Source organism: Triticum aestivum, chromosome 6D (assembly GCF_018294505.1).
Source record: "Triticum aestivum cultivar Chinese Spring chromosome 6D, IWGSC CS RefSeq v2.1, whole genome shotgun sequence".
Lineage (NCBI taxonomy): Eukaryota > Viridiplantae > Streptophyta > Magnoliopsida > Poales > Poaceae > Triticum > Triticum aestivum.
The window spans coordinates 458,218,547-458,245,644 of NC_057811.1; the positions used below are offsets into that span (position 1 = coordinate 458,218,547).

Genomic DNA, 27,098 nt, shown 5'->3' on the forward strand with positions numbered 1-27,098 from the left:
GTGCATGGGAGAAAATGCTGCTAGGTGGTCTAAGAACATGGATGTATTTTTTTATAACTTTTGTGTTTTTTTGTACTGCCATGATATTTGCGGGCAGCTTGATATAAGTTACCAAACAAAAAATTGCAATCAATAATGAATAGATCGGAATTTTTCTCGCAAAATAAAGAGAGCAGCAAGCAGGATAGGAAGTGATTTTTAACTTTTCCTTTTTGAGAAAGGAAGAGATTTTTAAGTGTTTTTTTTAGGGTTGGAATAGATTTTTTACTTTTCCTCGTGGGCCTTATTTCCGCCGAGCTGGTCAGTTTTCCTTTTTCTTTCCCTTGATGAAACAAAAGAAGTCCAGCTCGAACACGACCACGAGCTTCGCTCGCGATTCTATTCCTCTTCCTTCCTCTGCTTCCCGTCCGTGGCCGCGCCATCGATTGTACCTTCACGCGCCGGTGGCGCCCCTCTGACGGCCGCGTCTGTTCCTCGTCGCCGGTGCCCCACGGCCCACGGTAACCCCGCGCATCCCCGCCACCTAGGCTCCCAGTCAGTAGCGCCCAGATCCAAAAGTGAGGATTCTGTTCTTGCTGCGGCGATTGCGGCAAAATCCGATATTTTCAACCCTTTGCCAGTCAGTCTCTTTCATTCTTCGTTCGTTGCCAACCTCAGCTAGACTCTGCTTAGGGGCCATCATCCCGACCTTCAGGATTCGTCTACGGTCGTTCAATCCCCTTCCTCTAGGCAGCCTATCTAATAGGTTCAACCCCCTTCAGTATCCATCGACCTCCGGTACTTTTTGGACAATTTCCGAGTTTTTAACAATGGGGATAGGTCATTGTAGCCCACTGTCGAATGCCAAGCGGAAATTGCCACCAGGTAGCCCGCAGAGCACGTCTGCCAAGAGAAGGAAACCCAGGCTTCGAATCAGCAGTCTACCCAATGTAAGCTGAAACAAACTATTTCCTCCCAAAAAAAAGCTGAAGCAGACCACCAATGCTCTCTTTTTTTTTGTCTTGCTGATGTTGGATCACACTCTGTGCTGTAGGATATTTTGAGCTCCATCACATCTAAACTGTCATTGAAGGAAGCTGCCAGGACAAGCATCTTGTCGAGCCAGTGGCGTCGTGTTTGGTTGTGCCGCGCCTACATTGATCTCAGTCATCACACAGTCTTGTCGGAGTCCGACAAGGAACGATCCTGGACTGGTCCTCGAGGTATTAGACTCAACAGGCGCAAATTTATTAAGAGTGTTGGTGCACTTCTCCAGCAACACGAGGGTGTAGGGACCGAGGACATCAGAATCAGGCATGATCTCTGTGATAGATACGCGGGTCATATCGATAGATTGCTCAACTATGCTATTGCGTTGAAGGCGAAGGGTCTCATTCTTGAATTATGGGCCCACGACAGTGCCATATAATTTCCCTCTTCAGGTTCTTGATACAAAGAACTCAAACTTGCGCCGTCTGGAGCTTTGGTTTGTTTCTTTAAATCCGCCTGCTGGTTACAGGGGTTTTCAGAATCTCACTAAGCTTTGCCTGCGAGATGTTAGTATTACCAATGAAGATGTTCAACGTTTGCTGTCTGAAGGCAATCATCTAGAGTGCCTCCGTATTACCTACTGTAAGATGCTTACCAGTTTAAGGATTCCACATTGCCTGAATCGCCTTAAGGTTTTGCTTGTTCTGAGTTGCCCGGTACTTGAAGACATGACGTTAGATTGTGGAGTGCCAGCACTCCACTATAGAGGTTCATTGATACCAATGGAGTTTGCTGCACCTTTGAAGCTAACGAAACTATCGATTGAGTTATTACCTTGCCATTCTGCTCTAGGATTCATCTTCAATGAACTCCCAGCAACTCTCCCACGTCTTGAGATGCTCTCATTAAGTTGCACACAACTTGAGGTTTGCATTTCCCCTGCCGTTTTTGTATTCTCATTGGTTATGTTCATATTTATTTTATGTTGGTTTCATATTTGTTGTATGCAGAAGGTTGATTCAGTGAGCAGGCTTTCCAAATTTCGTTCTCTGCATCATTTGATATTAAACTGGACTATTTCTGACTCTGCACGCGGGACAACTGATATCCTCGACCTTGGTTGTCTCCTAGAGGCTGCCCCTTTCATGGAAAAACTAGAATTGCATGTAAGCCTATCCTTTTCAGCTTTCAGTTCTTCACTTGTATGTAGACATGAAGTTGTTTATGATTGCTGTCCTAAGGGATGCAAAAAAATCGTTGCTCATAGTTTAGCTAAAGAGAGTGGACTTCACCCTAATGTTTGGGTGGATGATTCCCCTAGTTTTAATAAATGAAGCGAGACATGATGGAATTCCTTTAAAAACATATAAGAAGGCTAAAATATCGAGTCTTGATGTGTAGATAAGCATGCTTATTTAACTATTTGCGCAACACTAGTCTGTGCAACCTCCTGTAGTATTAAGCTATCATGAGGAATCCGTGATCTCTAACATGGACAGAGCTGATTGATTAATTGGTCCGGCAAATAACATGTCACCCGTGTAGCTTATATGTCTATATATCTAGTGTCTCTCTTATCTTATATGATTATCTCTTTCCTGTAAGTTTATATTGCTTATTTTATTTCTTGTATACATGTTACTCCCTCTGTAAACTTTTATAAGACCTTTTGGGAGTACAAGTTTGTTTGGTCATTCCTGATTGAGGTACTAACAAAGCGGTTTTCATGCTTAAAGATGGTAATGGACCATTTCCTACACAAGCGGTACTGTCATGAAGACGGCGAGCTGAGGAGTCTCCCTTCATGCCCGCACTCACATCTCAGTTTGGTGCATATAAGCGGATTCATCGGCGAGAAAGATCAACTGGAGCTGGCGCTTCATATTCTCCACAATGCTGCGGTTCTCAAAGCATTGAAGATCGATCCATGGCCGAGAACAGCTAACCCTGTACGAGCGCGCGTCAAGTCGGAAAACCGTCTTGCCAGTGGCTGGAGTGTTGCATTGGAATTTCTTTGCAAAGATGATCACCGCAATGTCGTCAGCGTGCTTGAAGATGTGGGGGAGTAGTTGGTCACTGCTTTCCATTTTGCCTGCATGAATGTATTTATTGTTTAGGGTTGTCTGAGTGATTTTCTTGAGGAAGCCGCGTTGTTAAGACATGTTCTGAGCCCGTTGGTGACAAGTTGTGGTAAATGTGTTAGATTTTTGCAAAACCTCATGCTAATCTGGACCTCGGTGAAAGTTTAGGACGCAACAAATAAAAAAAAATGAACTTGTTTGAAATTAAAAAAACATATCGAACTCTTTCATTATTGAATTTCTTTGATCTTCACTTGACTAATTATGGTTCAACGGTACTTAATCTACTGCCGGTAAGACTGGCGCACCGAGGGCACTCCCAATGCTTCAGTCCCTTCAACAATGAAAATCCTAAGCCAAAGAAGACAAGAAATTGTTACAGGAAAACAGCTTTTTGAACACAGTACAATTGCAAATACTCATATACACGCATATACACTCATCCTACTGAACGAACATCGTTGCATGCACATACACTCATCCTACTGAACGAACATCGCTGAAAAGGCTAAAATAAATCCAGGAAAATACGATAGCTAATGACAAACAATTCCGACGCGCAACAAAATTTTGAAGATTGTTCTATAGAAAGTCTCACACGCACATACAAGACTTTTTAAGCCAATCCCGCAATGTTATGGTGCTGAGTGTTGACCTACTCAAAGGTAACATGTTAAACAGTTAGGTGTAGCAAAGATGCGCATGTTGAGATGAATGAATGGCCACACAAAGAAGGATCGGGTCCAACATTGTCGGAGATGGTTTGGGCATATTCAGTGCATGCCTACAGAAGCTCCAGTGCACAGCGAACGGCTAAAGCGTGTTGATAATGTTAAGAGAGGTCGGAGCAGACCAAACTTGCCATTGGAGGAGTCCGTAAAGGAAGATCTGAAGTACTGGAATATCATCAAAGAACTAGCCATTGACAGGTTGGTGGTCCTTTATGCAAAGGCTATTGTTCTATTATCGTTTTAAGGGGGGGACTTGTATGAGATCTCACATTAAGTGACATCATGAGATCAACCTAAAAAATTCATATTTACACATTTTTTTAAAAACTAAAATTATTTGACAACATCCATGTGGGGTATGTCTATAACTCCGAAAAAATCAGCTCAAAATTCGATGTACATTTGGAGATTCAAAAGACACAAATTCGAATGTGAATGATGGCAGCTTTGGCCTAATAGTACTTTGACACTATTCATGTCCAATTTTGTCTTTTTTCTATTATTGTAGGTCAAATTAGGAGCTGAGACTTTTTGAAGTTGAACATCAACCATTGACGTGTGTCTAATTTTAATTTTTTGAAAATGTAGATTTTTTTCCAAAAAAAACGATATCATTGATCTCACCTAATGTGAGATCTCACGCAAGTATGTCCCTTCTTTTTAATTTGTCATGTGGTGTATGCATGGCTTGTAATTGGCCTTTATTATATGAATGGGACACATATTACCATGAGAAAAAAATATTTATGTATTGTACGCTAGGCGTAATAATATGCACATCGGTTCCTTTTAGACAGGCAGCCCTGCCCATCTACTATCTAACTCTCCATTATTCTTCTAAAAAACCAACTCTCCGTTATTTTCTTCCTTAAAGTAAACTATCGAAGCAGCTGGCCCAACACGGAAAAAACCGTCTCCAGTCGACCAGCCAGGGTTGCTTCCGTATAAGGAGTGAGGTATTATAATGTACCAGGCGAATCCACCATTTCAGCTACTACAATAATATCATATTGCAAGCCACTAAGATGCACTGTTTTTTTTTACTCTACACTCAAAATTGGAATCCTCGCTCCATCGCTACTTGTCACGGCGGTCCTCCGGCAAAGCATGGGAGGACCGGGAGCGGCTCGCGGAAGACGACCGGGGCAAAATCATGGTGGTCCGGGCGGCAGCGATGGCACCAAACAGAGGGGGTGCAAGAACGTGTGCGATGGTGGAAGGAAACGTGTGGTCTGAAATGTTCGTGACACTAATATTTGGGTGGATGGTGGGCGTGCCATATCACCTGACCCAAATTTCAAATACGAAGTCTCGTGGGGTCGTTTTGGAGCGAGTTATAGAAAAACTCGGGGTCATATGGCAACTATGCTAAATTGTCATTTTGGTTCAAAATTGTTATATTAACGGTCATTACGACGGGGCGTATGTGACGATTATGCTTGAGTTGGTCAGTTGTAAGTGGGCCAACAGGCCGTGCTTCGCAGGTTGGCCCAGAGGCACGCGTGTCCGGCACGTCAGGTGCCCCATGCCGGTCGGGCTAAACGGGCCATGCCTGGGCCTCAAGGTGTGGCACGCGTGCCGGATTGACACAACATTTTTTTTTATTTTTTAGAAGCCCAAAAGCACGCAGGCCCATGGCATACGATGCCAACCTGTTTAGCACATGTGTTGTGCACGGGTCAGAAATAGTCCAAAATAAATCTTGAATTTGTAGACCAAAGCTAAATCAAACCCTAAACTTTCAATCTCTGAAATCAACACACCAAACTCTTTGATTTCGGTCTATTTTAAACTTCGAAAGCGTTCCCAAACAAGAATCATGGACAAGGCAGGTTGAATCCCGGGATTTTTTACAACGCAACTGGACCGGCCCACCAGGAGCGAAGCGAGTTTCTTCTTCTTTTCTTAACATGCGATGTAAAAATACAGAAAAAAGAGACACTTAGGAGGAATCGAGCTTGAAACCTGACACAGGTTAACTGCTCACGCTAGCCTAAAACTAATGGTTGTTAGAGCTACAATCAGAGGCCCGAACAGTTTAACCAGCGTCGAGATTTGAAAACAATTTTATAAGGGCAAACAAACATTGAAAAATTTAACAATTTTTGAAGTCTCCGAAAAGGATAAAAGTGTGAACACTTGTTGAAAATTCTGAATAAGTTTTATCAAACACAATCAATTTTGAAAAAGCAAACACTTTTTGAAACATAAACATTTTTCGAAAACATGGGAACAAGTTTTGAAACCTGAACAAATTTTAAAGTGCAAAGACTTATTAGTTTTTTTTAATGGGAGCAAATGTGTAAGAAAAATGTTTGTGACCTCTCACGAGTTAAAATAATGTACGTGACATTAAAAAACATTTTTATACAATGTAAAGAAAATATTTGTGTGATTAAAAAAAATCGTACATTCAAATAATTGTAAATTTCAAAACCAGAATACTTTTTTAAAACGCAATATGAAACATAATCAATTTTGAAAATACAATAAATTTTGAAAAAGCAAACACTATTTGAAACATATAAATGGTTTGATCTAGTGACCAGACCTCAAACAGTCTAGTCTCTGTGCATCAGTGTCATCCCTGGATCGGTAATGCTGACACGCACAGTACTTGAAGGATTTATAACAGAGTAGCAATCACACACTTATTACACCGAATAGTCTCAAGAGAGAACTTATTGCAAAAAACATGGCTTAAGGCCATCTAATACGATAACAGCAGAAGGCTTGGAAGATAAAGTGAGTCCATCAACTCCAACGGCATCACTGAGTATAAGACCACGACCTATGGCACCTTAGTCGTCGTCTGAAAAGTCTGCAACATGAACGTTGCAGCCCGAAAACGGGTCAGCACATGGAATATGCTGACAAAGTAACACATAGAGAGTAATGAGCTGAATAATGCTAACACTACATGCATATTTGGCTGGTGGAAAGTTCTATGGTTACAATTTTGCGAAAAGCCAATTTTTCCCTACAACAAAGGATTAAATTTTATTTAACTATTATGGTGGTTGTTAAACATTGAAAAGGTTCACCCAACTCAATCCCAATTAAGTAATCTTCATTAAACCCAACAAATTTAATTAAGTAACATGATGATGAGATTCACATGATAATCCAAGAACTAGATACTCAAGATGTCCATAACCGGGGACACGGCTAACCATGATTAAATTATACACTCTGCAGAGGTTTGCGCACTTTTTCCCACAAGACTCGATCTCCTCCGTTGGATTTCTCACACTTCATGATGTTTGAGAAACGGATGACCGAGACACAGTCTTTCAGAAGCGTTAGCACCTTACGATTGGTAGACAGTTACACCTACTTTCCCCTACATCTGCTAGTCTACCACTGTAAGAGTTCACACGACTTAATCAACTATGCTAGAGCCCATAATAGCTTGTGGCTGCACACGGAAGTTTCTAGCATGAATAATCTCATGATCCCTTTGAGTCTGGGTGGCGGTCCATAGGATAATCTCACGGGTACTCCGGGATATCCAAAAATACAGGCAACACTGGGTTCCCCAGGTGCCTCAATCCACCCAGATGTGTATTTAAGTAGCCACCTTAAGTTAACCATTAATTAACAATCTCACATATGTCATGTAATCACTCAAACCCAATCCACGTCTACGAGCATAGCATAGCAATATAAGCAAACGTAGAAGTAACTCCCAAGGGTTTGATAATAAAACAGGTAATAGGTACTACCTCATCTACTTCCCAAAACCCACATATTAAACAGTTCCTAACCATGCAATAGTTTAAGGGTTGATCTAATGCAAAAAACTGGGTGGTAAAGAGGTATGATCAAAGTGTTACTTGCCTTGCTGATGATCCGGGAAACCTAGAGACTCGTAGTAGCACGCTGCGCACTCCGGGTACTCTATCGCAAACAAACGATGACATTCATAAGCAATCAAGCAAGGGTGCACGGGTAAAACTCAAATAAGAGATCTAACCAGAAAGTTCAACTTAAGAACTCCAGTTGGCAAAAAGAATCAAATCGAACGAAGCAACAAAACTCAAACGGCGAAAGAAACAAACTCCGTTTACTAATCTGGACTTAAGTCAAATTTTACAGTAGCTAAAACTTGTTTGAGTTGGTTAAACAGAAAGAGGGTTTCGAGACGAAACTCTAGGCGCTTGAATCGCCTGATTCCGATAAACGAGCGAAAAGTTATACTAAAACAAAAATCGGATCAGAAATCGCGATCGAAAATAATCGCGAAAAATCCGAGAAAAAGAAAAACTGACGAACAGGCTAACAAACGAATGTTCGATGTCTGCGGTTAAACGACGAAAACCGTTCGTTAAAACGAACGTACGGACGAACGACCGCAAAATAACTAAACCAAGAAAACCGACGAACCGATATAAAAAAACGGATCTAGTTTTTTTTAAAAAAACGAACGGTTTTATGAAAAAACCGGCGGCGGCTACCTCGAGTCCGGCGAGGCGGCGAGGTGGCGACGGGACGGGCTCGGCGGCGGCGGAACGGGCGGCGTCAGCGGCAGCGGCGGCGGCTGGCGGCGACGGCGGGGTCGGGCTAGGGTTAGGGTTTAGGTGGCGTCAGGGTTCGGTGGGCTGGGGGGCTCGGGGCGGCGCTATTTAAGAGGGCCGGCTGGGAGGAGTCCTGGCCGGTACGGCCCGAGTCGGTTTGACTTTTTTTTAAACAATTCGGACGTGTAGAAAAAGAAAGAAAAGAAATACTAAATGGACTCCAAAAATCCCGAAATAATTTTCCCCGTCCTCTAAAAATAAGCCGGACAAGATGAACATTTATTTAGGCCTAAAATGTAACTTTGAAAAACGCATATTTTTCCTAGGCAAATAAAATAGAAATGAAATCCGAAAAAAATCAAATATTTGTTTTTAATATTTTTCCTCCAATATTTCATTATTTTTGGAGAAGTCATATTATCCCTCTCATGTATTTTGATATGAAATATTTTCGGAGAGAAAAATAATTAAAACAAATGATCCTCGTTTCGATATTTGATAAAATTTAAATATGAAAATCGTGAAATCCCCAACTCTCTCCGTGGGTCCTTGAGTTGCTTAGAATTTCGAGAATCGCAAACCGAAATGCAATAAAATATGATATGCATGATGATCTAATGTATAACATTCCAAATTTTTTGGAATGTTACATTTGAAAAAATAGAAACAAATTTTGAAACTTTTTTTTCCTAAAAAATGTTTAAACAATGTAACAAAATGTTCCTGTGGTTTTATAAAATGTTTATTGTCATTAAAAAATGTAAAACGTGTATTTGGCAAAATGTTACCGTGTTACATTTTTCTAAAAATGTTTTTGGAACTTAGTAAGTTATTTGGGTTTAAAAAGTATTAGAAATTATGAAGTTGTTGACATTTTTTTCAAGAAATGTTTCAATTTTTTAAAAATGTTTTAATTATATGAAAGCTACTGTGTCTTCTTATACACAACATGCTAAATATAATCATGATCAGCCATTGGGGTGATTAGGCGGCCACTGTACAGTTCGACTCTTCTAAAGCTCATTGTGTGTTGCTACTATTTTTTTGTCACTCCTAACAGAAGACAAGTGGGTTCGTGTAGTTTAAGAAAAAACTATTGCCATTAAGAAAATGTTAAGGAATTTATTACCATTACATAAATAAAAAGAAAAGAAAATTAAAAAATAGAGCAGAGCAAGCATTCGAGCGATCCACACTAATCACCGACCCGATTCGACCTAATGCAAGCGAGCCCGCCAGCTAGCAATCCTTGCCGTGTCACCAAATACCAGGTAAACACCCACAAGATTTGAAATAGACCGGAATCTCAATGTTTTCGGTGTGCTAATTTCCGGAATTACAAGTTGAAGGTTTGATTTAGCTTTCGTTAAGTTTAAGGTTTGTTTTGGACTTTTTCTTACATGGGCTCAAGGCGAGGCCTTGACCCCATACGACCCGATTATATACAGGCCTCAGCGGGTCGTGACGCGTTGGCCTCAGCACGTGGTTGCATAGACACACCGCGCCACCTATAAATGGGCGTCTGTCGGGCCGGCCGAGCTTCGGGCCGGGCCTACCAAAGCCCGACACTGATAACCTAGGCCCAAGCTCGACCCGGCCCGACCACCTGGCCTAAAAATCAGGCCCAAGCCCGGCTCATAAGTCAAAAAGCCCATCGGGCCGGGCCTCTTTCTTAAACTGTAAATACGACAGGCCTAAGCCCGGGCCAGCCTGGCCATCGGGCTCAAAATCTAGGCCTAGGCCTGTCTCGTGGGCAAGGTCGGGTCAGGCCGGGTCAGGCTTTTCCGGGCTGTCCGGGCCGGGCTGCCCATGGCCAGGTATAGCCGCCACCCGTCCCTCCCGGCCGAGTGGCGCGCTCCCTCCGTCGCCCGCCTCCCGCCTCCCGCCTCCGCCACCCCAAACCCAATTCCCTCCTCCGCAACGCGCGACCCGTCGCACGCCCCGCCTCCCCCTCTCCTCCTCCTCCTCACCTCTCCCCTCTCCCGCCTCCACCACCCCCAATCCTCCCGCCCCATCGCGCGGAGCCGCTGCGGTCCTATCCTAGCTAGGGTTACGTCGTCAAGCTCCGTCCCACCCCGCGCGGGGATTCCGCGAACCTAGCTCGGCTCGCTCGCCGCGCGCGTCGGAAGGCTCGCCCCGCTTGCCGTCGCGTTCGGGAGCCGCGGTGGCGGCGGCATAGGCCGGCAATGGTCGGGTCGGGGTCGAAGCATGCCGCGGGCGGGAGCGGCGGCGGCGGCGGCGGGGAGAGGCGCAAGTACCCGATCCGCGCCGAGGACTACGAACTGTACGAGGAGATCGGCCAGGGCGTCAGCGCCATCGTCTACCGCGCGCTCTGCAGGCCGCTCGGCGAGACCGTCGCCGTCAAGGTGCTCGACTTCGAGCACACCAACAGCAACCTGGTAATAATCCACCTGAATCCGCCCGTCGCCAGAATCCGCCTTCTGTTTCGCCGGCCTGCGCGCCAACAATTCCTGTTTTGTTCGTCGGGTGTTGCATCATAGTAGCGCGATATGTTTGTCTGTTATATCTCGCAGTAGTAGGTAAATTACTCAGGTAGATGATCCCGGCCTGTCATAGAACGATTTTTCGGTCATACTCATGTCGTCGATGGGCCTGTCGGATAATTAGTAAGTGCAGATATCAATAATGTGCTTAGAACAATGATATGCTTGGATTCATATTTATGGATAAGGAAGTTTGGTAGCTGGCATTGGATTTGTGTTAAGCTGTTGAGAATACATGATTATATGAATCTGAACTGGTTGGATGATACTGGCCAATTTCAATGATGCAAATATGTCATTCAGAGGGAATCCGATACTCTCCTTGGCTGTATTGGCTTCTAGCATTGTCTGCCTGCAGTTTCATGTCTCCTATTCAATTTATGTCCGTCTTCATGCCACATTTTAGTTCGAGAATGACCAACACCGGTGCTTGTCTTGATGCAGAACAATATCATGCGTGAAGCTCAGACAATGATTCTTATAGACCATCCTAATGTTGTTAAGGCGATCTGTTCATTTGCAAATAACCAAACGTTATGGGTAGTTATGCCGTACATGGCTGGAGGATCTTGTCTTCACATAATGAAATCAGTCTATCCGGATGGTTTCGAGGAAGCTGTCATTGCAACGCTGCTCCGTGAAGTTCTAAGAGGATTGGAATATCTTCATCATCATGGGCATATACATCGTGATGTCAAGGTAAATGTGCATTCATATATATCTGAAGGATCTGCTGTTCCCCTGTGCTGAGCGCTACGTTGATTTCCTTTCTCTTTCTTTTGACCATAGGCAGGAAATATCCTAGTTGATTCTCGTGGTGGAGTTAAGCTTGGAGATTTTGGGGTTTCTGCTTGCCTTTTTGAATCCGGTGACAGACAGCGGGCTAGAAACACTTTCGTGGGAACTCCTTGCTGGTAGTCATTCTGACAAAGCAATAAACAATTAAATATGCTTTCATTTCTGCTACATAACCTTTTCTTGACACATGCTCATGTGTTGGCCCTTTTAATGATTAGGATGGCACCAGAGGTAATGGAGCAACTACATGGATATGATTTCAAGTAGGCTACTTACTGTACTGGATCACTAGTTAACTAGTGGGGTACCTTTTCTTCACAACTGCTTGTTAACTGGAGCTGCTTTGAACAAATATGAAATATATTGCAGGGCAGATATATGGTCCTTTGGAATTACTGCACTTGAACTTGCCCATGGTCACGCCCCTTTCTCAAAGTACCCTCCCATGAAGGTATGCATACTCAAGCAGATACCATATTACTGCACTTGAACTTGCCCATGGTCACGCTCCTTTTCTTATGATGTATGGTAGGGAGTAACTTCAAATTTCTGAGATTTTACTTCACTTATTTTGCTTAGGTCTTGCTTATGACACTTCAAAATGCTCCCCCCGGTCTTGATTATGAAAGAGATAAGAAATTCTCAAGGGTAAATATATTTGAGACGATCCATCACCTCTGTGTTATTTATCCGAGGACTTATGCATACGGTTTCTTATAACAGCACTTCAAGCAAATGGTAGCTATGTGTTTGGTAAAAGAGCCTTCAAAAAGGCCGACTGCAACAAAATTGCTCAAGCAATCCTTTTTCAAGCAAGCTCGTTCCCATGATTACATTGTTCGAAAGCTTTTGGAGGGATTGCCTGGCCTTGGCGCCAGATATCAAGCTTTGAAGGTACACTGGTTTAAATGGTGCATGGCTATTTATTGGTCACTTGATCTTCTTCACTCTTTAATGTGGGATCTTAACTATTAACAGGAAAAGGATGAACATTTACTTGCTCAAAAGAAAATGCCTGATGGTAGAAAGGAAGAAATCTCGCAGGTGCTAATTCTAAATTTGTAAATGATCATTCCTGAAAATGGCCCTATTGTTGGAGTAGTAAAATCAAGCAACTATTTTATCTTTAATTGCGGCCTTTTGGCATGTCTTGTAAGGGTGGTAGCCACAATAATTAATACTATTACTTATGGCATCGCTAATCATGATCGCCGAACAAAATATGCATTTCATGTTGGTTTCTTTATCCAAAGGTTAAGTTTTATGTTTCCCCATAACATGATTAAGCATATTGATATGACCTTGTTTCTGAAATTTTGCTAGTTAGAAAGACAAACGGGAAGCTTATAAATTTATGATTAAACCAGGTAGGGTTGGGAGGACATGGCATGACTACGTGATAAAGGCCGACACTAGAGTCACTCATGTATCTTCTCAAAGAATAGAGTTCAAAATTTAGATGTGGCTACATTTTTAACACATCCTAGAGATCCCCCACTATCAATCATAACGTTTTTAGGAAACCTAAAGCATATATGCGCTGTAAAGAACTCTTTCTTTTATGGTCAATAGTCATAGCATCACTGAACGATATCCTCCTTCACCACCTACATGCTCCACCGGGAGTATTTGCCATGATACAACTGGAACAGGTAGGGGGCTGGAGGAGGGAGATCAGAGAAGGGCGGGGACACCATTTTTCTGGTGGGCGACGCCGAAGCATGAGATACGGCGGCCACATGGAACCCTAGCGTTGACCCATCTTTCTTCACGGGAGGTGAATGGGAGAGAATTGGGGGTAAGAAGCATATACTGCAAATTCGGTGAAGTGGCAGGGTAGTTTGGGCAGGGTTTTGTTTAAGCTGGAAAAGCTCCTCACAAGGTGCTTCTGCCTTTGATTGAAAGCAGCCACAACGCTTCTGAAAAGGCTAAAAATAATCGAGTGTTTGGTTGGCCCCTATTGGCTTGTAAGGGTGAGAAGCCGCAATAAGCCCAACCAACCCCCCCTGGTCAGGACCCGGCCATGATCTACTTGAATTCGTAGTGGAATATAGGCCAACGTTTTACTTCAGCAAACTGGTGGTAAAGAAATGGTAAAGTAAAATGAACAGTAGCTCTGGTTAAACTGATCTGACTGTCATTGTCCAACTGAGAACGAGGAGTGATCTGAGCCGTTTGATCAAGTGTGAACCGTTTTGCTGGAAGCGCTACACCTAACTGAACTTGCCAAGCTAGTGCAGCGTCTTTAGAGAACTGTCCTGACATTGCCCCTTCTTGAGATACGATATGACCTCACGGCGTTGATGAAGAAGCGCGCCACCTTTCTGTAGTGGAACGGAAGAATGCTGGGAATATATTGATAAAATCTGCATCTTTCCAAGTCGCGTCCTCGGGACAAATTCTCCCACTGGATTAACCACTGTACCACAGGCAGGTTTTGTCAAGAAATTTGTCGTACCTGTAGCACTAGTGCTGGAGCTGTTTTGATGGTGGCATCCTTATTAACCATAGGGAAGTCAGGGCTGGGAATGGATTTTTGTCCAATATGCATTTTGAGCTGACTAACATGAGGACTGGGTGTATTTTCACATGTTCAGGGAACTGTAATTTGTAAGCCGTGTTGCCCACTCTCTGAATCACCAGGAATAGCCCACTGTAACGTGTAACAAATGTTGCCAACCCAAAACTCTATTCTATTCCTATCATTGTTTTGACTTTTAGATCTGTGTCATTTCTGTTGTACCCTTTCGGCACTGAGATGATTATTTTATTGTCACCATTATATTGTTTTTCATCCAATCCTTTGTATCTCTTGCATTGCTAGGATGAATACAAAAGGGGTATCAGCAGCTGGAACTTTGACATTGATGACCTGAAGTCTCAAGCCTCACTGGTAGGCATTTAGCATTTTCATTTCCACTTTAGTCATTGACTTCACATCAATTAATTTAGCTTATTTATATTTTGACAGATTTCAGAGTGTGAGGACACAATATCATCTAAAGATACAGATATATCTTCTATCTATGACTTCGACACCAGCTTGCAGGAGCAAGCACTCGAAGGGTCTCTTTTTTCAATGAAGTATGATACTGACATCGTAAGTTTTAGCTCCTGCAGAAAGTAAGGTTTTTCAATCTAGAATTTTGCTTACATCTAACGCCAAGCAAAGTTGGTAGGAAAATGATGTCATGGCCAATGATAAGTCAGCTGTTTCATCACCCGAGCAGTCTGTTTGTCTATCAAGGTAATGGATTTAATTTGCTTGAAATTACTTCAATCATATTGTTGGTTGTAAATGATAATATCTTATTTTATGCCAAATAGTTCTTGTGATGACATTGCGAAATTACGTAATGTCACTGTTGTACACCTGTACTACACACCTCAGAAAACTGATATCACTTATTTCTACTACTAGGGCATCTCTATGTGGAACTTCTAATGGGGTACTGGTAAATGGCCATGTCAGGAAACACAGCTCTATGGAAAGCAGTGATTTGGACTTGCAAGAGAAAGATTTGGATGCTATTCCAACAAGCTCATTTCAGGAAAGGAAGTGTTCTTTCAGTTCTTGCTCATCAGATGGTTTTCTTTCTTCCAAAGAGAGGTTTGTTGTACTTCACAGAATGAAATGTAAACTTGACGGATCACCTTTTTTCCAAGTATACGAAAACATGTTTTGCTTGCTGTAATTTGAACCGTATTCTAGAACCAGTTCCATCTTATCATGGTTATATTTCATAGTTTCAGTTGGCAAAATTGCCAATATCTTGTAGAATCAAACTTGAAAAACAACCAATTACGAAAATACAGGTCACACAAGTGCTGACAGAGACTTTTCTTATCACGTTACATATGCACTGGGAATGAACATAACTTACTTTCCTGTATAGTCACATAAAATTTTGAGATTCTCGGTATGCACTTTTGGTGCCTGAAGAATTTTTTTTCTGCAACTCACAGTCAATGTCTATGAAGTTTCAGTTAGTTAGCAGTGCCACTGATGGGGATGTGGTTTTTAAATGGTTGTTTGCCTGGCTTAGCAGTTCAATGTATATTTTTTATTAGTAGTGTCTTGATAATAACTATTTTGTTCATATGAAAGCTGCAAGGCTGTACTATTTCTTATATCCATATTCATAACCCCATAACTAATATGTAAGCTATATTTACCAAAGGATGTTGCGTCAAACTGGAACACAAAGCTAAATATTTTGACCACGTCATTGGGATTTCTGTTCTATTAACCAGTGATGTTCCACTATTTACCATCTGTAGTTAGACCTTGTTTGGAATGCAGGACCAAGTTCTTGTGTTCCAAACCAGGCCTAATGGTGTTCTTCTGGAAGCTGTCCATAGTATTACTACTGTACTTGTATCTCCTTGTAATATATTTTGATACAGTGTCTAACTGTATATGTGGTTCTTTCAGCTCTAAGCCACAAATCAACATTCATAACCGTGACAAGGGTAGCGGAGGGGTCTTGCAAGTAGCAGATGAGCCATCTCCTGAAGCTATTTCTAGGGCACATAAATCATTGGGTAACATACTGGTTTCATCCCTGCAGTTCGTATAAGCTAACCAAATGTGGGCTAATCAGAATAAGTTCTCACGAGTATGAAAATTTGGCATCTGTTTATTGCTTTAATGCAGTATCAAATGTTGACGAACATGATGATAGATCAAAACCTCCACTTATACAGCAAAGAGGTCGTTTTAAAGTTACACCTGGGAATGTCGAGTTGGATAAGGTAACTGAAAACCGTTAATAATACTTGGTGCATGTTGGTTAACTCTAGGATGACATGATTTTGTAATTTCAGGCTCACTCACCTGGCCTACAAAAGTCTCACAGCATGCAGGTTTTTAGTCTTTATCCTACATCATGTTTCATGGGTATTTATCTGTTTTGGTTCATGAACTGGTGCAGTGCATGTTTGGGGACTGGCGTCATATATATTTTGCGTGCTCAAAGAATGCAGAAAAAACCATTGTTTCCTGACTAAAAACCTTAGTGGTTCCCTATTTGGTACTAGTAAAATGCCCGTGCGTTGCTACGGGCTACAATGCATATAAATAAATCAAACAAATAATTAAGGTCGTCTCAAAGTTTGAAGTTTATTTCTCCCTCATATGTCAGTGCATGTTCACACATCAAACAAGCACCCAGTAGGCTCCTCCAAATCCAACCATCTGGATAGTCCGGACTCCCACAAATCCACTCCATATGTGGGGGACAAATGTAGTTGTCTTTGTTGGAACAAACCCTAAACCCTAGCTAGCCCTAGCTGCTGCCTCTCTCACTCTCTCTGCTTGTTGCGCTCGAACGACAGAAAGAAGGAGACACGAGGCACAACGAGGTTTGCCGGCGCACGAAGGCCACCGCCGCCACGAACGGCGTTTTCTGTTTTCCCTGAGCACGAACTCAGCCCACGCCTGTTACAACGTCTAGGGGGGGGGGGGTCTTATACCCTGGGCCACGTTTAGGCGCGCACCCCACGTCCCCGCCCACACAGAGCGCCTGGTCTGGCCCGCTTTGCCCGCGCCCGACATGCATGCACATGTCCGGGTCGCGGCGAGCCCGCCCTGGACCAACTCTACGCACCCCCTATTCTCGCCAACAGAGAGCATACAAATGCACGCCTACGGTGTACACTTGCACGGGCACCCCGTGCACCACATGCATGCACACACGCACACACACGCCGCGGACCCAACGCGCCCGACACGCCCATCTCACGCCCATACACGCGCTGGTCGCGTCCGGCTCGTCGCCACGGCTTATTTGCCCAACACTCACCCCCTAAGCCGTGGCTCAGAGCAGGCCTTCGTCTTCGACGCCGACGTCTACCAACAGCGCTTGCTCCGCCGCCGGCGCCTTCCGCAGCTGAGGGCAGTCACGTTTGAAATGGCTGCACTCACCGCACTTGTAGCAGCGGCCACGTCTGTTGCCACCGTAGCCCGACGCCACGCTCCACCCGTCGTCGTCGACCCGAGCGTCGCCCTGCTGCCGCTCCCGTGCCCGCCACTGCCCCGCCGTGTACATGAGCTGGCCGTCTGCACGCTCGCCGTCCACTTGTCCGCCTCGCCGTAGCCACTCGTCGAAGGCCTTCAGGCGACCCAGCACCTCCTCGAACGCCATGGTGGACACGTCGCAGAACTGCTCGATTCCGGCCACCGCCGTGTATAGGCGATCCGACACGGAGTCGAGCAATTTCTTCACCAACGCGGCATCTTCCAGTGTCGACCCGAGCCCGGGGAAGCGCGCCGCCATACCACCGAGTTTGCCGGCAAACTAATCCAGCGTGTCAGCCTCCGCCATGCGCAGCAGCTCGAACTCACCCCGGAGAGTGCCCAGCCGCGCCGCCCGGACTCGATCCGCGCCGATGAATCGCGCCTTCAGGCTGGCCCAGACCTGCGCCGCCGTCCTCTTGGACGCTAACTGCAGTAGGAGATCCTCCGCCAGCGCCCCGAGCAGGCACGCCCACGCCGGCTTGTCCTTCTTGGCGATCACCACCGCGGTCGCGTCCTTCAGCAGCACCACCGCCTCCCACAGCCCAGCGGCGTCGAGATTGGCCTCGACCTTGATTGCCCACGTGGTGTAATTATCACCAGTGAGCATCAGGACCGGCGTTGGCAGCGAGCTCCCCGACCCGCCGGCGTACGGGACGAGCGACATCGCCGGTGATCACCTCCCGCAATGTGGCTCTGATGCCAATTGTTGGAACCAAACCCTAAACCCTAGCTAGCCCTAGCTGCTGCCTCTCTCACTCTCTCTGCTTGCTGCGCTCGAACGACAGAAAGAAGAAGGAGACACGAAGCACAGCGAGGTTTGCCGGCGCACGAACGCCACTGCCGCCATGAACGGCGTTTTTCTATTTTCCCTGAGCACGAACTCAGCCCACACCTGTTACAACGTCTAGGGGGGGTCTTATATCCTGGGCCACGTCTGGGCGCGCACCCCACGTCCCCGTCCACGCGGAGCGCCTGGTCCGGCCCGCTCTGCCCGCGCCCAACATGCACGCACACGTCCGGGTCGCGGCGAGCCCGCCCTGGACCAACTCCACACACCCCCCTATTCTCGCCAACAGAGCGCACACACACACGCACGCCTACGGTGTACACTTGCACGGGCACCCCGTGCACCACACGCACGCACACACGCACACACATGCCGCGGACCCGACGCGCCCGACACGCCCAGCTCGCGCCCATACACGCGCTGGTCGCGTCTGGCTCGTCGCCGTGGCTTATTTGCCCAACAATCTTGACTATCCGTCATGTTATGTCCAACACGCGGTCCGACAAAAACCCGGCCCCCACAACGCACATTTCTCTTTTCTTGCCGGACCCTCCCCTTCCCGCTCGGTTTTCTGCCGTAGCAGGACATTTCTCGCTATTGTGCTCTCCTTTCAAACCGTACGACACCCACCTCATCTTCGCCATCACGACCCCTTTCTGTCGCACCATACCTCCCATGGACTGCCAAGTAGGAGTCCTCCGCTAATCGCCCCTCTCTCCACACTGATCCCCTCCCAACGCCTCATCTAGCCAAATGGCCGTGCATTGCTACGGGCGACAAATTTTGTTGTCAAAACCAGCTTAGCCTGAAATAGTTCTGTATGTACAGTGCTTTTCATTGGTGTGATGTTCTAACATCCACTGCTTTTATATAAACTATATTTTTTTCATGTTTGTATATATCCATTTTCTATATGTACAGTCTTTCTTTTTTGTTTTATGAGCATTAAGATCAGGCTTTATGCCAGAAAATAGCACACGTGATGCTCTTCATGACCTGTTAAAAATGTATGGTCTAGATGTTGACATAGTTGCACAAAATTATTGTTCAATCGAGAGTCCATGTCTCAGTTGACTGCACCTGCAAATCAACCACGACTGCAAGAAAGCTAATTTTTAAGTAGTAGTACAAATCAAGCATGGTATCAAATGATATCACCTAATTAAGAAAAAAGATCCAACATGGAAGTACTTTCATCTTAAGAAGTTTCACATGAGGATCTTTTTTCTTAGGACTCAAAATCGAACGTGGAAGTATTTATGATTCAAGATATATGTTATGAATGTATGACTATTAATGAAATATTCTTGTATCATGCTAGTCTGAAAAGAAAAATTCCTCTTCTCTGTTAGTACTCTTGCTCAATGTATCTGCAACGTGCCTTGAGCTTAATCACAAGAAACATATAATATCACAAATACTTGCTTCTGTTTCTGTATGAATAGTTAGGATCAACGACAGAAACAAGTCAGGCAGATGAGTCGACGACTGAACCAAAAAAACTGTAATTGTTGAAATAATTGCTTCTACCAAGTTCTACTCCCTCCATTCCTAAATATAGGTCTTTTTAGTGATTTGAATATGGACTACATACGGATGAATGTAGACATATTCTAGAGTGTAGATTCACTCATTTTTCTTCGTATGTAGTCCATATTAGAATTCCTAAAAAGACATATATTTAGAAACGGAGGGAGTAGCATGTTAGCCAAAATCTTGTTACATGAGAAACGCTAATAACTGGGTCAAATTTATGGGAAAATGGCTTCAACAAATGCTTCTGCATCAAAAGGTTGGAGATCTTCACCCCTTCGCCGACGCCAACAAACTTGGCTGGAACTCCAAGTTCGTCTATTAACACTCACCTGAGACAGGATTCAGGTCAGCAAGTTTAGTTGTCGTTTATTTAAGATCCAGGACTGGATTTTGTAACTGTTACAATAAAGGACTGGAAATCGCCCGTACCACACAGCCAACACGAGCAGTCCTGTCTAATTTCGTTAGGATGAATCCTTTGATTCCAACAACCTGGTATGAAGCCAAGAAAGTCCCTCATTATTAGTATCCAATAGAAACATATCTGATGAATCAAGCATCAGAACAGCAGAGTGGCAATTACATCGTTGAACTCCTTCGCTTGCTGTAGCATATTTAATCCAGTTGTGCCATGCAGAACCAGCAAGATCTCCTGAAGAGAATGGAATACACAATAGAAGTTACCTCAAAAGACTGAACAAGCAAAACACAAAATATTGATGAGATCTGTTTGTGCACTTTCTGATTTTGCTAGGTACTATGCAAAAAATGTTGAACTAATATGTCAGAAAGTTAAAATGTTTTTAATATATCCTTGTTACCTGCTGAAGGGGAGGGCACTGCCTTCAGAACTTGTGTAGCATCACCATCAGTCACATGCAAGCGAAGATAGGATTAACGATTTTGTAATCCTAAAGGAGGCACTGCCGGCATTGCTAGCTCCCACCATCAATTTTCTTGCTAATTCTTTGGTGGGTTTTAGCGGCAGCTGGGGGAGGCATACAAAACCACAACTAAATAAGATCAATGCACCATGGCCAACACTTGTTAACTGATTATCTAGTGATACACAAGAAAATAATTAAACCAAACCAGGCATTACATATTTGGTCACAGTACATCGAGGATAACATCCATATGAATAGATGGAAACTTACGTACTTCCTCCTCTTGGTTCCAATCATCATCGTCGTCAAACTTGATATTCTGCAGAGCGAGAATATATAAGTTAAACTTGACAATATGGATGACAACTAAGTTATGCATCAACTGGTCTATCCATTTCATATTTGTTGATGTGAAGGAGCACACATACAATACACAATTTTACCAAAATGATGAACCTTTTAAAACCCAATTTTCTACCCCCAAAGAAAACCTCAGTGCATATAAAGTTCTAAGGTACTAACCTAATTATCACCATCATCAGAACTTTCTTCCTCTTCCACTTCCTTGGATTCCTCATATCAACATCCTTTTCAGTTTTCTCCTCTCCATCCTACAAGTACCAAGTCTATCAGCATTGTGGCATAACCTCACTATTTCTGTAACATCAAACAGAGTGTAAGTCTTCAAGCCACTAATAAAATATCTGCAATAGAAAGATGCTTTCCAGATTGATTCCAACTTTCCTACAACTTGAAATATAACTAAAAGGTAATTATGGCTTTGCCATGTGCTTCCCTTCAAGTTTCTCAAATACTTTAAATGACTGATCACCTGGCAAACAAAGATGGCAAGATCTATAAAAAGGACCAACGTACACAACACCTCAATAATATCTAGCCTAGAAGTGTTCGTTTGAGTTTCATTACTGCTAATAGACATGCCAATGGGATGGTGTAAACGAAGCAGTTTCCTTAAAAAGGGTCTACAAAATGTAATTGGCATGAGCAAAGTTCAGGGGAGAAGAATCAGCAATGAAATTCTGTTTGGGTATTGTGAAATATAGCAAACTTCTGTCTCTATCCCACCGAAGTTTTCTCTTAATTAGCTGTCCTCCTCTAGAACCCGAGGCGAAAATAATATTGATGGTCTATTGTTCTGAAACAACATATCGGATCACATAATTGGTATTTACTTCAAGACTACCATGTAGTATTTCTGCAGAAAAAAGTAGAAACTGTACTTGTAAAAGATATTTAGAGAAACCAGTGTCCGACATTGTTGAGTAATAAACAAAGCAGTAATTCTGATCACCTGGCAGTCGAATGAACGAATCATCGCCCAATCTTAAACCTACTGTACTACTTCCAGAAAAACATCGATGATTTACAGATGTCGGATTTGTTCAACCTGGGAACCAAACAACGATTTCAACCACAGCATGGGTAAAGAAACGACACCATTCATCCATACCACTTTCTTTGTTACATTCAGCTATAACAATCAGGTATCTTTATAGCTATAACATTCAGATATGTATCAGTAAATTGTATCTTCCATAGCTATGTATCTGTATACCTATGTATCTGACAACATGAGTATACGTATAATTCAGGACAGGTGAAGCATAAAGTTACAAAATAACAAACAGAAAATACAGAAAACTACATGTTTTCCTCCTCGATTTGTAAATACCTGTGTTCCTCCTCGATGCAGGGCACAGCCAAGACAACTTTGCGCTGCTCCTCGCTGCCTGCAATGTGACCACGCCCTGCCCTAGATACCTGTGTTCCAACTATTACGAAACGAATATGTTAGACATCAGCTTGCTTGTTTCTTTGATTCTTCGGTGGAGAGAAACCAGAGAATCGGTCTGCGCAAATGTCAGCCAAGGAGCAGACCTTAATCCCAGAGTGTGGCGCACGTGAGAGGGGAGGAGGTTCCTGGGGATGAGCAGCCAGCCATGGAGGCAATAACAGGAAGGGTGGCCGTCGCCCGTGCATCGCCTAGACAGAGCTTGGGGGAGGCTCTCTTCCTCTCGTCTGCATCTCTTTCCTGATGAAATCATGAAAGCATATGATAAATCAATTTTAAGAAAATAAAACATTTCTAGACTTGAATCCAGCGGTAAACCTACATATGCCAGCAGCAGGAAACCACATGAACCGATGCCTTGACTGCATACCACACACCCGTGAGACATGGGGAATCAAACCAGAAAAAAAATTCATGAGAGGTGACACAAGCGCAACGTACCAACGATGGCCGCCGCCAGAGTGGATCGGAGAAGGGGATGAGCCTACGGGCTGGGTGCTCCGCCCTCACCGTGTAAGACCAGCGCGCCTACAGCCCCTCCAACCACCGACCATCTCCTTCCGGCCGCCTGGACACCGTAGCAGCAGATCGAGCCAGAGAAACGGCCACTTCGCGCTGCCATGCCCAGATCCACGCCAGAGCCGGCGGCGGCGCGGCGCCGAGGTTGGTGCGACGGCGAGCTCGGGCGGTGAGGCGGCGGGGCAGAAGCTGCAGGAGACGGCGGCGGGGACCTCGAGGCCGAGCTCAGGCCATGGCTTCCCTGGCAACAGAGGCCGTGGTGGCGCCGGACGCAGCGGCGGGGCGAGGAGGAGGCCGGCCGTCGGGGAGGTAGGAGCTCCTCGTCCCCTCGATCCAGATTGGGATCGAGGAGGGAGCAACAGGGGCGCGAGGGAGCGGGCGATAGGTTTAGGTTTGTTTGTCGCTGGTTAACCTTGGTAGGTCTTTTTTCGTTGGTTAACCTTCGTAGGTCTATTTTTTGGTACGTGGATGGGGCCTCAGGAGGAGGTTTTTTCGGTTTCTGGTGGATAAGTCAGAGGTGGGAGTGAGGACGAAAAAAAACCGGACGAAAATGGTGGGACGAAAATAAACCCGGAACGGAGACTACCAACTGAGACATTAGGAGTAGAGATATTCGGCAGCTTTTGTGTTGGGACCTAAGCCATGTGGAAACATCATTATAACCTCTTTAAAAATTTGATATATTGACTGCAGAATATTAGGTTAAAAAAAGAGTTTAGAATAATCGCACCATGAACAGTACAGAGTGCCGGAGAGCTGTTTGATTGTCTTTGCTTTAACTCTCTTGGTCCTCAAGAGGGAATTGGCAATAAAACCTGCCTCAAGGCTCAGTAAAAGACTGCTTTATGTGACTGCAAAATGTGCAATAGCAGCAGGATTACTTGGGTTTAGCTTGAATATCCGAAAGTAATTGATGCATGTTAGTCCTTGTATTGATAGGTTTTAATTAGACCACCCCATTTGTTAAAAACCCTGGTAAGGGTTTGAACTTTGAACTAAAGAAAAAAAAACTCGACCCAAGGGGAGAGATAACCCGAATGCATTGCATTGTAAGGTCGAGAACTTGGTTTGAACTCTGTTTACTTTTACATGAACTAGCCAATCACAGTTGTCAAATGTGGTTGATCATTTGTAATGCATAAAACATACACTTAACTTCTTTTCGTTTTACACCATATATTTGTTGTTATGCAGACAATTTCTCAACTTTCTGCATTAAGCATACCATCTTCAGCTGAGGCTGCTTCAAGCATTATTGGTGGCTCCTTGTACATCCAGTTATACAATGTTTTGCAGACCAATCTGCTTCAGAGGGTAAATCCCCCACCCATACAGCACTCACGACAGAAAATGAGCTTGACAAACAAAACCTCCCAAGAATGAAAAGTTTGCTTTGTTGATGGTAGTCTTCCCCTCACTTGCAGGAACAGATACTTCATGCGATGAAGCAGTTATACATTTCTGATTCTATTTCACCTGTTCGGATGCATTCGTTAAGTCGTTCCCCATCTCCATCATCAGCTTTATCGGTAGATAGATCCATGGTAAGCTCAGGTTCCAGTTAAAGTGGCAGGAACTCTATTATGAAACTCAAAGCAATGTCTGTGTTGGAAAATGCTGATGAATACTGGACACCATTAAGCCATGACCAACTAGAAAACCAAATCACTTTATATCTTCAACATGTCTCATTTTCCATTCTTTTGATTAATGCTGAGATATGAAATCCAAGCAGTGATGATTCCGTAAACACGACCTAACTCAGTTAAAAATCAGTGTCATGGAATTTTGTGGGTAGCTAAAATTAATATCTGCTGAACACTGCAAAGATCCCACAAAGTCCTTGGGTCCTGGTGGGCTGGTACCTCTAAATTTTAGCACCCAAAACATAGATGATAGTTATTCAAATTACTAAGCCGCCAATATGATGAACCGTGAAAGAAAGGCTTTGCTGACTTTATTCAGTCACTCACTCTCGTTATTATGATGGTAAATGCCAGAGTAATTGACAAAAAACTACCACATTTCACGTATTCGTCCCACAGAACTACCACATTTTGAAAAGTGACCGAAAACTCCAGATTAGTACTAATTTTGTGACAAAAAACTACCAAGTTGAGTTGATGACCGTTTTTTATGATTTTAAACCTGTTTATGACATGTGGGACCGGCAGCAAAGTCAACTCTGTTTATTTTGACCGTCAAGTTAACCGTTATGACAGATGGGACTCACACGTCATCATCAACCTTCTTCTTCCTCCCCTCCTCTCTCTCTTTGGCATTTCAACAAACACCTCTTGTGCATGAGACGGAAGCAGGGGAGCTCCGGCCGCCTGCTCGCTTTACACCACGTTGGACCCTAGCACGAGCGCCGGGTGAACCAGCTCCGGGTCGGCTCTGCCTCGCACTGCACGGCGGCAGTGGTGGCAGCCTTCACGGCGACATCGATGTCAGTGTCGCGAGCTACTGCTCGATGGTAGATGCGGGCCTGGCCGGCCGCCGGGCGCGGCCGTGTGTGGGCTGCAGGGGGCTGTGCGGCGCTGGGAGGAGGAGGCGGGGCGAGGCGGGAGCCGAGCAGCGGCGGGGCTGCGGCGAGGCACGCAGGCCAGCGGGCAGCGCGAGCGGACGGCACGGGCGGTCTGCGGCGGCGGGGCCGGCAAGCCGCAGCGGCAGCAAGCCAGCAGGGGGCGCGGGCAGGAGCTGCGCGGCAGCAGGCAGGGGAGGCCAGGGGCTCGCCGGCGCGGGCAGCAGAGGCCAGCAGCAGGGACAACGGTGGTAGCGACAGGTAGCAACGACAGCAGATAGAGCAGCAGCGGCGGCGCCTAAGAGCAGCGACGAGCTTCGGCAACAATGGCGGCGGTGGCCGTTAGCGCGGCAGCCGTCCCGACAGGTGGGCCAGCTCTGTCAGAAAGGGGTTTAAAACGGTTAAATCGGTCTTCAACTCGACCTGGTAGTTTTTTGTCACGAAATTAGCACTAATCTGGAGTTTTTGGTCAGTTTTCAAAATGTGGTAGTTCTGTGGGACGGATACGTGAAATGTGGTAGTTTTTTGTCAATTACTCTAAATGCCAAGAATAGTATAACCCGCTGACTACATTTTCAGTTGGAAGCAGCACAAGAGAAGGAGAAGGAACTGGTCAATGAAGTCCTGGAGCTACAATGGCGGTAATTATCTCTTATCTAATCTGTCCATAGTCTAAACCAAAAACAAGAAAAGAGCTCAGGATTGAAAGTTTGGAGCACTGCAGGTTATTGTGTGCACAGGATGAGGTGCAGAGGCTCAAAGCAAAGGCAGCCCAGGTACCAACATTTCACCGCATACGTGATCTTGTATCGGGGCAAATTTTCCACATGTTCACATTGACATTCTTCTATTTGACAGATCTGATGAGTGAATGTTGTTGGGGTTGTTGCTGATTGAACTCCAAGCTGCGCAGTGAGGATTAAGGACGCGTTATCATGTTAACAAAAGGAATGTGTCGTTATCGACTCTAAGTAGCTTACATACTTTGGCATAGGAGAGAAGAAAAGAACAACATGAAGATGATATAGTAGGTTGCAAGCCTGCACAAAGGCAGCAGTGCTTGAGTTACTATATGTGTATATAAAAAGTGATGCTATTTTTTTGTTAGCGTTCAGTTACCAAATTTTGTGCATCCACACTGATGAATGGATGACTGGGCCTCCTGTAGCCCCCTCAAAGATAAAATGCTATGGCAGCGCTGATTTTTTGTTGGAGCGCGGCATCATGCCAGGTTTGAGAAAAAGATTGTCTAGCTTTCAGGGAATTCTTCTTGCAAGGAACATAAAATATGGGGAATACGTGTCTATCCATTTCATTGCAGAGGGAATACCACCTTGGGATCTGGGAGTTATCTTTTCTGTCCCCTATGGGAATTGCATTGGTTCCTGTGAAATCATTGTGTTTTAAATAGGC

The 27,098-nt window shown here is 44.5% G+C and overlaps 3 protein-coding genes across 22 annotated transcripts; 2 read left to right on the plus strand and 1 right to left on the minus strand.

The window, feature by feature from the left end:
• Positions 1-348: 348 nt before the first annotated feature.
• LOC123141989 (uncharacterized) lies at positions 349-3,171 on the plus strand. 2 transcript variants are annotated; one of them, XM_044561024.1, is made up of 4 exons: positions 349-929; positions 1,034-1,895; positions 1,980-2,135; positions 2,706-3,171. In XM_044561024.1, the coding sequence occupies exons 2-4, from the start codon at positions 1,617-1,619 to the stop codon at positions 3,036-3,038; spliced, it is 768 nt and encodes a 255-aa protein (XP_044416959.1). In that variant the 5' UTR covers positions 349-929; positions 1,034-1,616; the 3' UTR covers positions 3,039-3,171. The 2 variants fall into 2 exon arrangements, with proteins under 2 accessions (XP_044416959.1, XP_044416960.1); XM_044561025.1 differs by having other exon boundaries at positions 1,983-2,135.
• A 6,998-nt stretch (positions 3,172-10,169) lies between these two features.
• LOC123145866 (serine/threonine-protein kinase BLUS1) lies at positions 10,170-26,944 on the plus strand. Of its 4 annotated transcripts, none has more exons than XM_044565373.1 (20): positions 10,172-10,697; positions 11,247-11,501; positions 11,592-11,716; positions 11,819-11,863; positions 11,970-12,051; positions 12,180-12,248; positions 12,324-12,494; positions 12,579-12,644; positions 14,425-14,493; positions 14,572-14,700; positions 14,780-14,847; positions 15,073-15,210; positions 16,036-16,145; positions 16,258-16,355; positions 16,428-16,466; positions 24,356-24,475; positions 24,586-24,705; positions 26,265-26,326; positions 26,410-26,461; positions 26,544-26,944. In XM_044565373.1, the coding sequence occupies exons 1-20, from the start codon at positions 10,485-10,487 to the stop codon at positions 26,547-26,549; spliced, it is 2,037 nt and encodes a 678-aa protein (XP_044421308.1). In that variant the 5' UTR covers positions 10,172-10,484; the 3' UTR covers positions 26,550-26,944. The 4 variants fall into 4 exon arrangements, with proteins under 4 accessions (XP_044421309.1, XP_044421310.1, XP_044421308.1 ...); XM_044565372.1 differs by having other exon boundaries at positions 10,173-10,697; positions 15,022-15,210; XM_044565374.1 differs by lacking the exon at positions 24,586-24,705 and having other exon boundaries at positions 10,170-10,697; positions 15,022-15,210.
• LOC123145869 (cell division protein FtsY homolog, chloroplastic) lies at positions 19,774-23,225 on the minus strand. Of its 16 annotated transcripts, none has more exons than XR_006472498.1 (10): positions 23,084-23,225; positions 22,729-22,882; positions 22,523-22,611; positions 22,142-22,237; positions 21,352-21,985; positions 21,100-21,148; positions 20,764-20,930; positions 20,526-20,594; positions 20,372-20,434; positions 19,774-20,271 (listed from the first exon to the last, which is right to left on the minus strand). XR_006472498.1 is itself a non-coding variant. In XM_044565378.1 (9 exons), the coding sequence occupies exons 4-9, from the start codon at positions 22,163-22,165 to the stop codon at positions 20,158-20,160; spliced, it is 408 nt and encodes a 135-aa protein (XP_044421313.1). In that variant the 5' UTR covers positions 22,166-22,237; positions 22,523-22,611; positions 22,729-22,882; positions 23,084-23,225; the 3' UTR covers positions 19,774-20,157. The 16 variants fall into 16 exon arrangements, 4 of the variants coding, with proteins under 4 accessions (XP_044421313.1, XP_044421312.1, XP_044421316.1 ...); XR_006472495.1 differs by having other exon boundaries at positions 21,352-22,045; XR_006472496.1 differs by having other exon boundaries at positions 21,352-22,064.
• Positions 26,945-27,098: the final 154 nt, after the last annotated feature.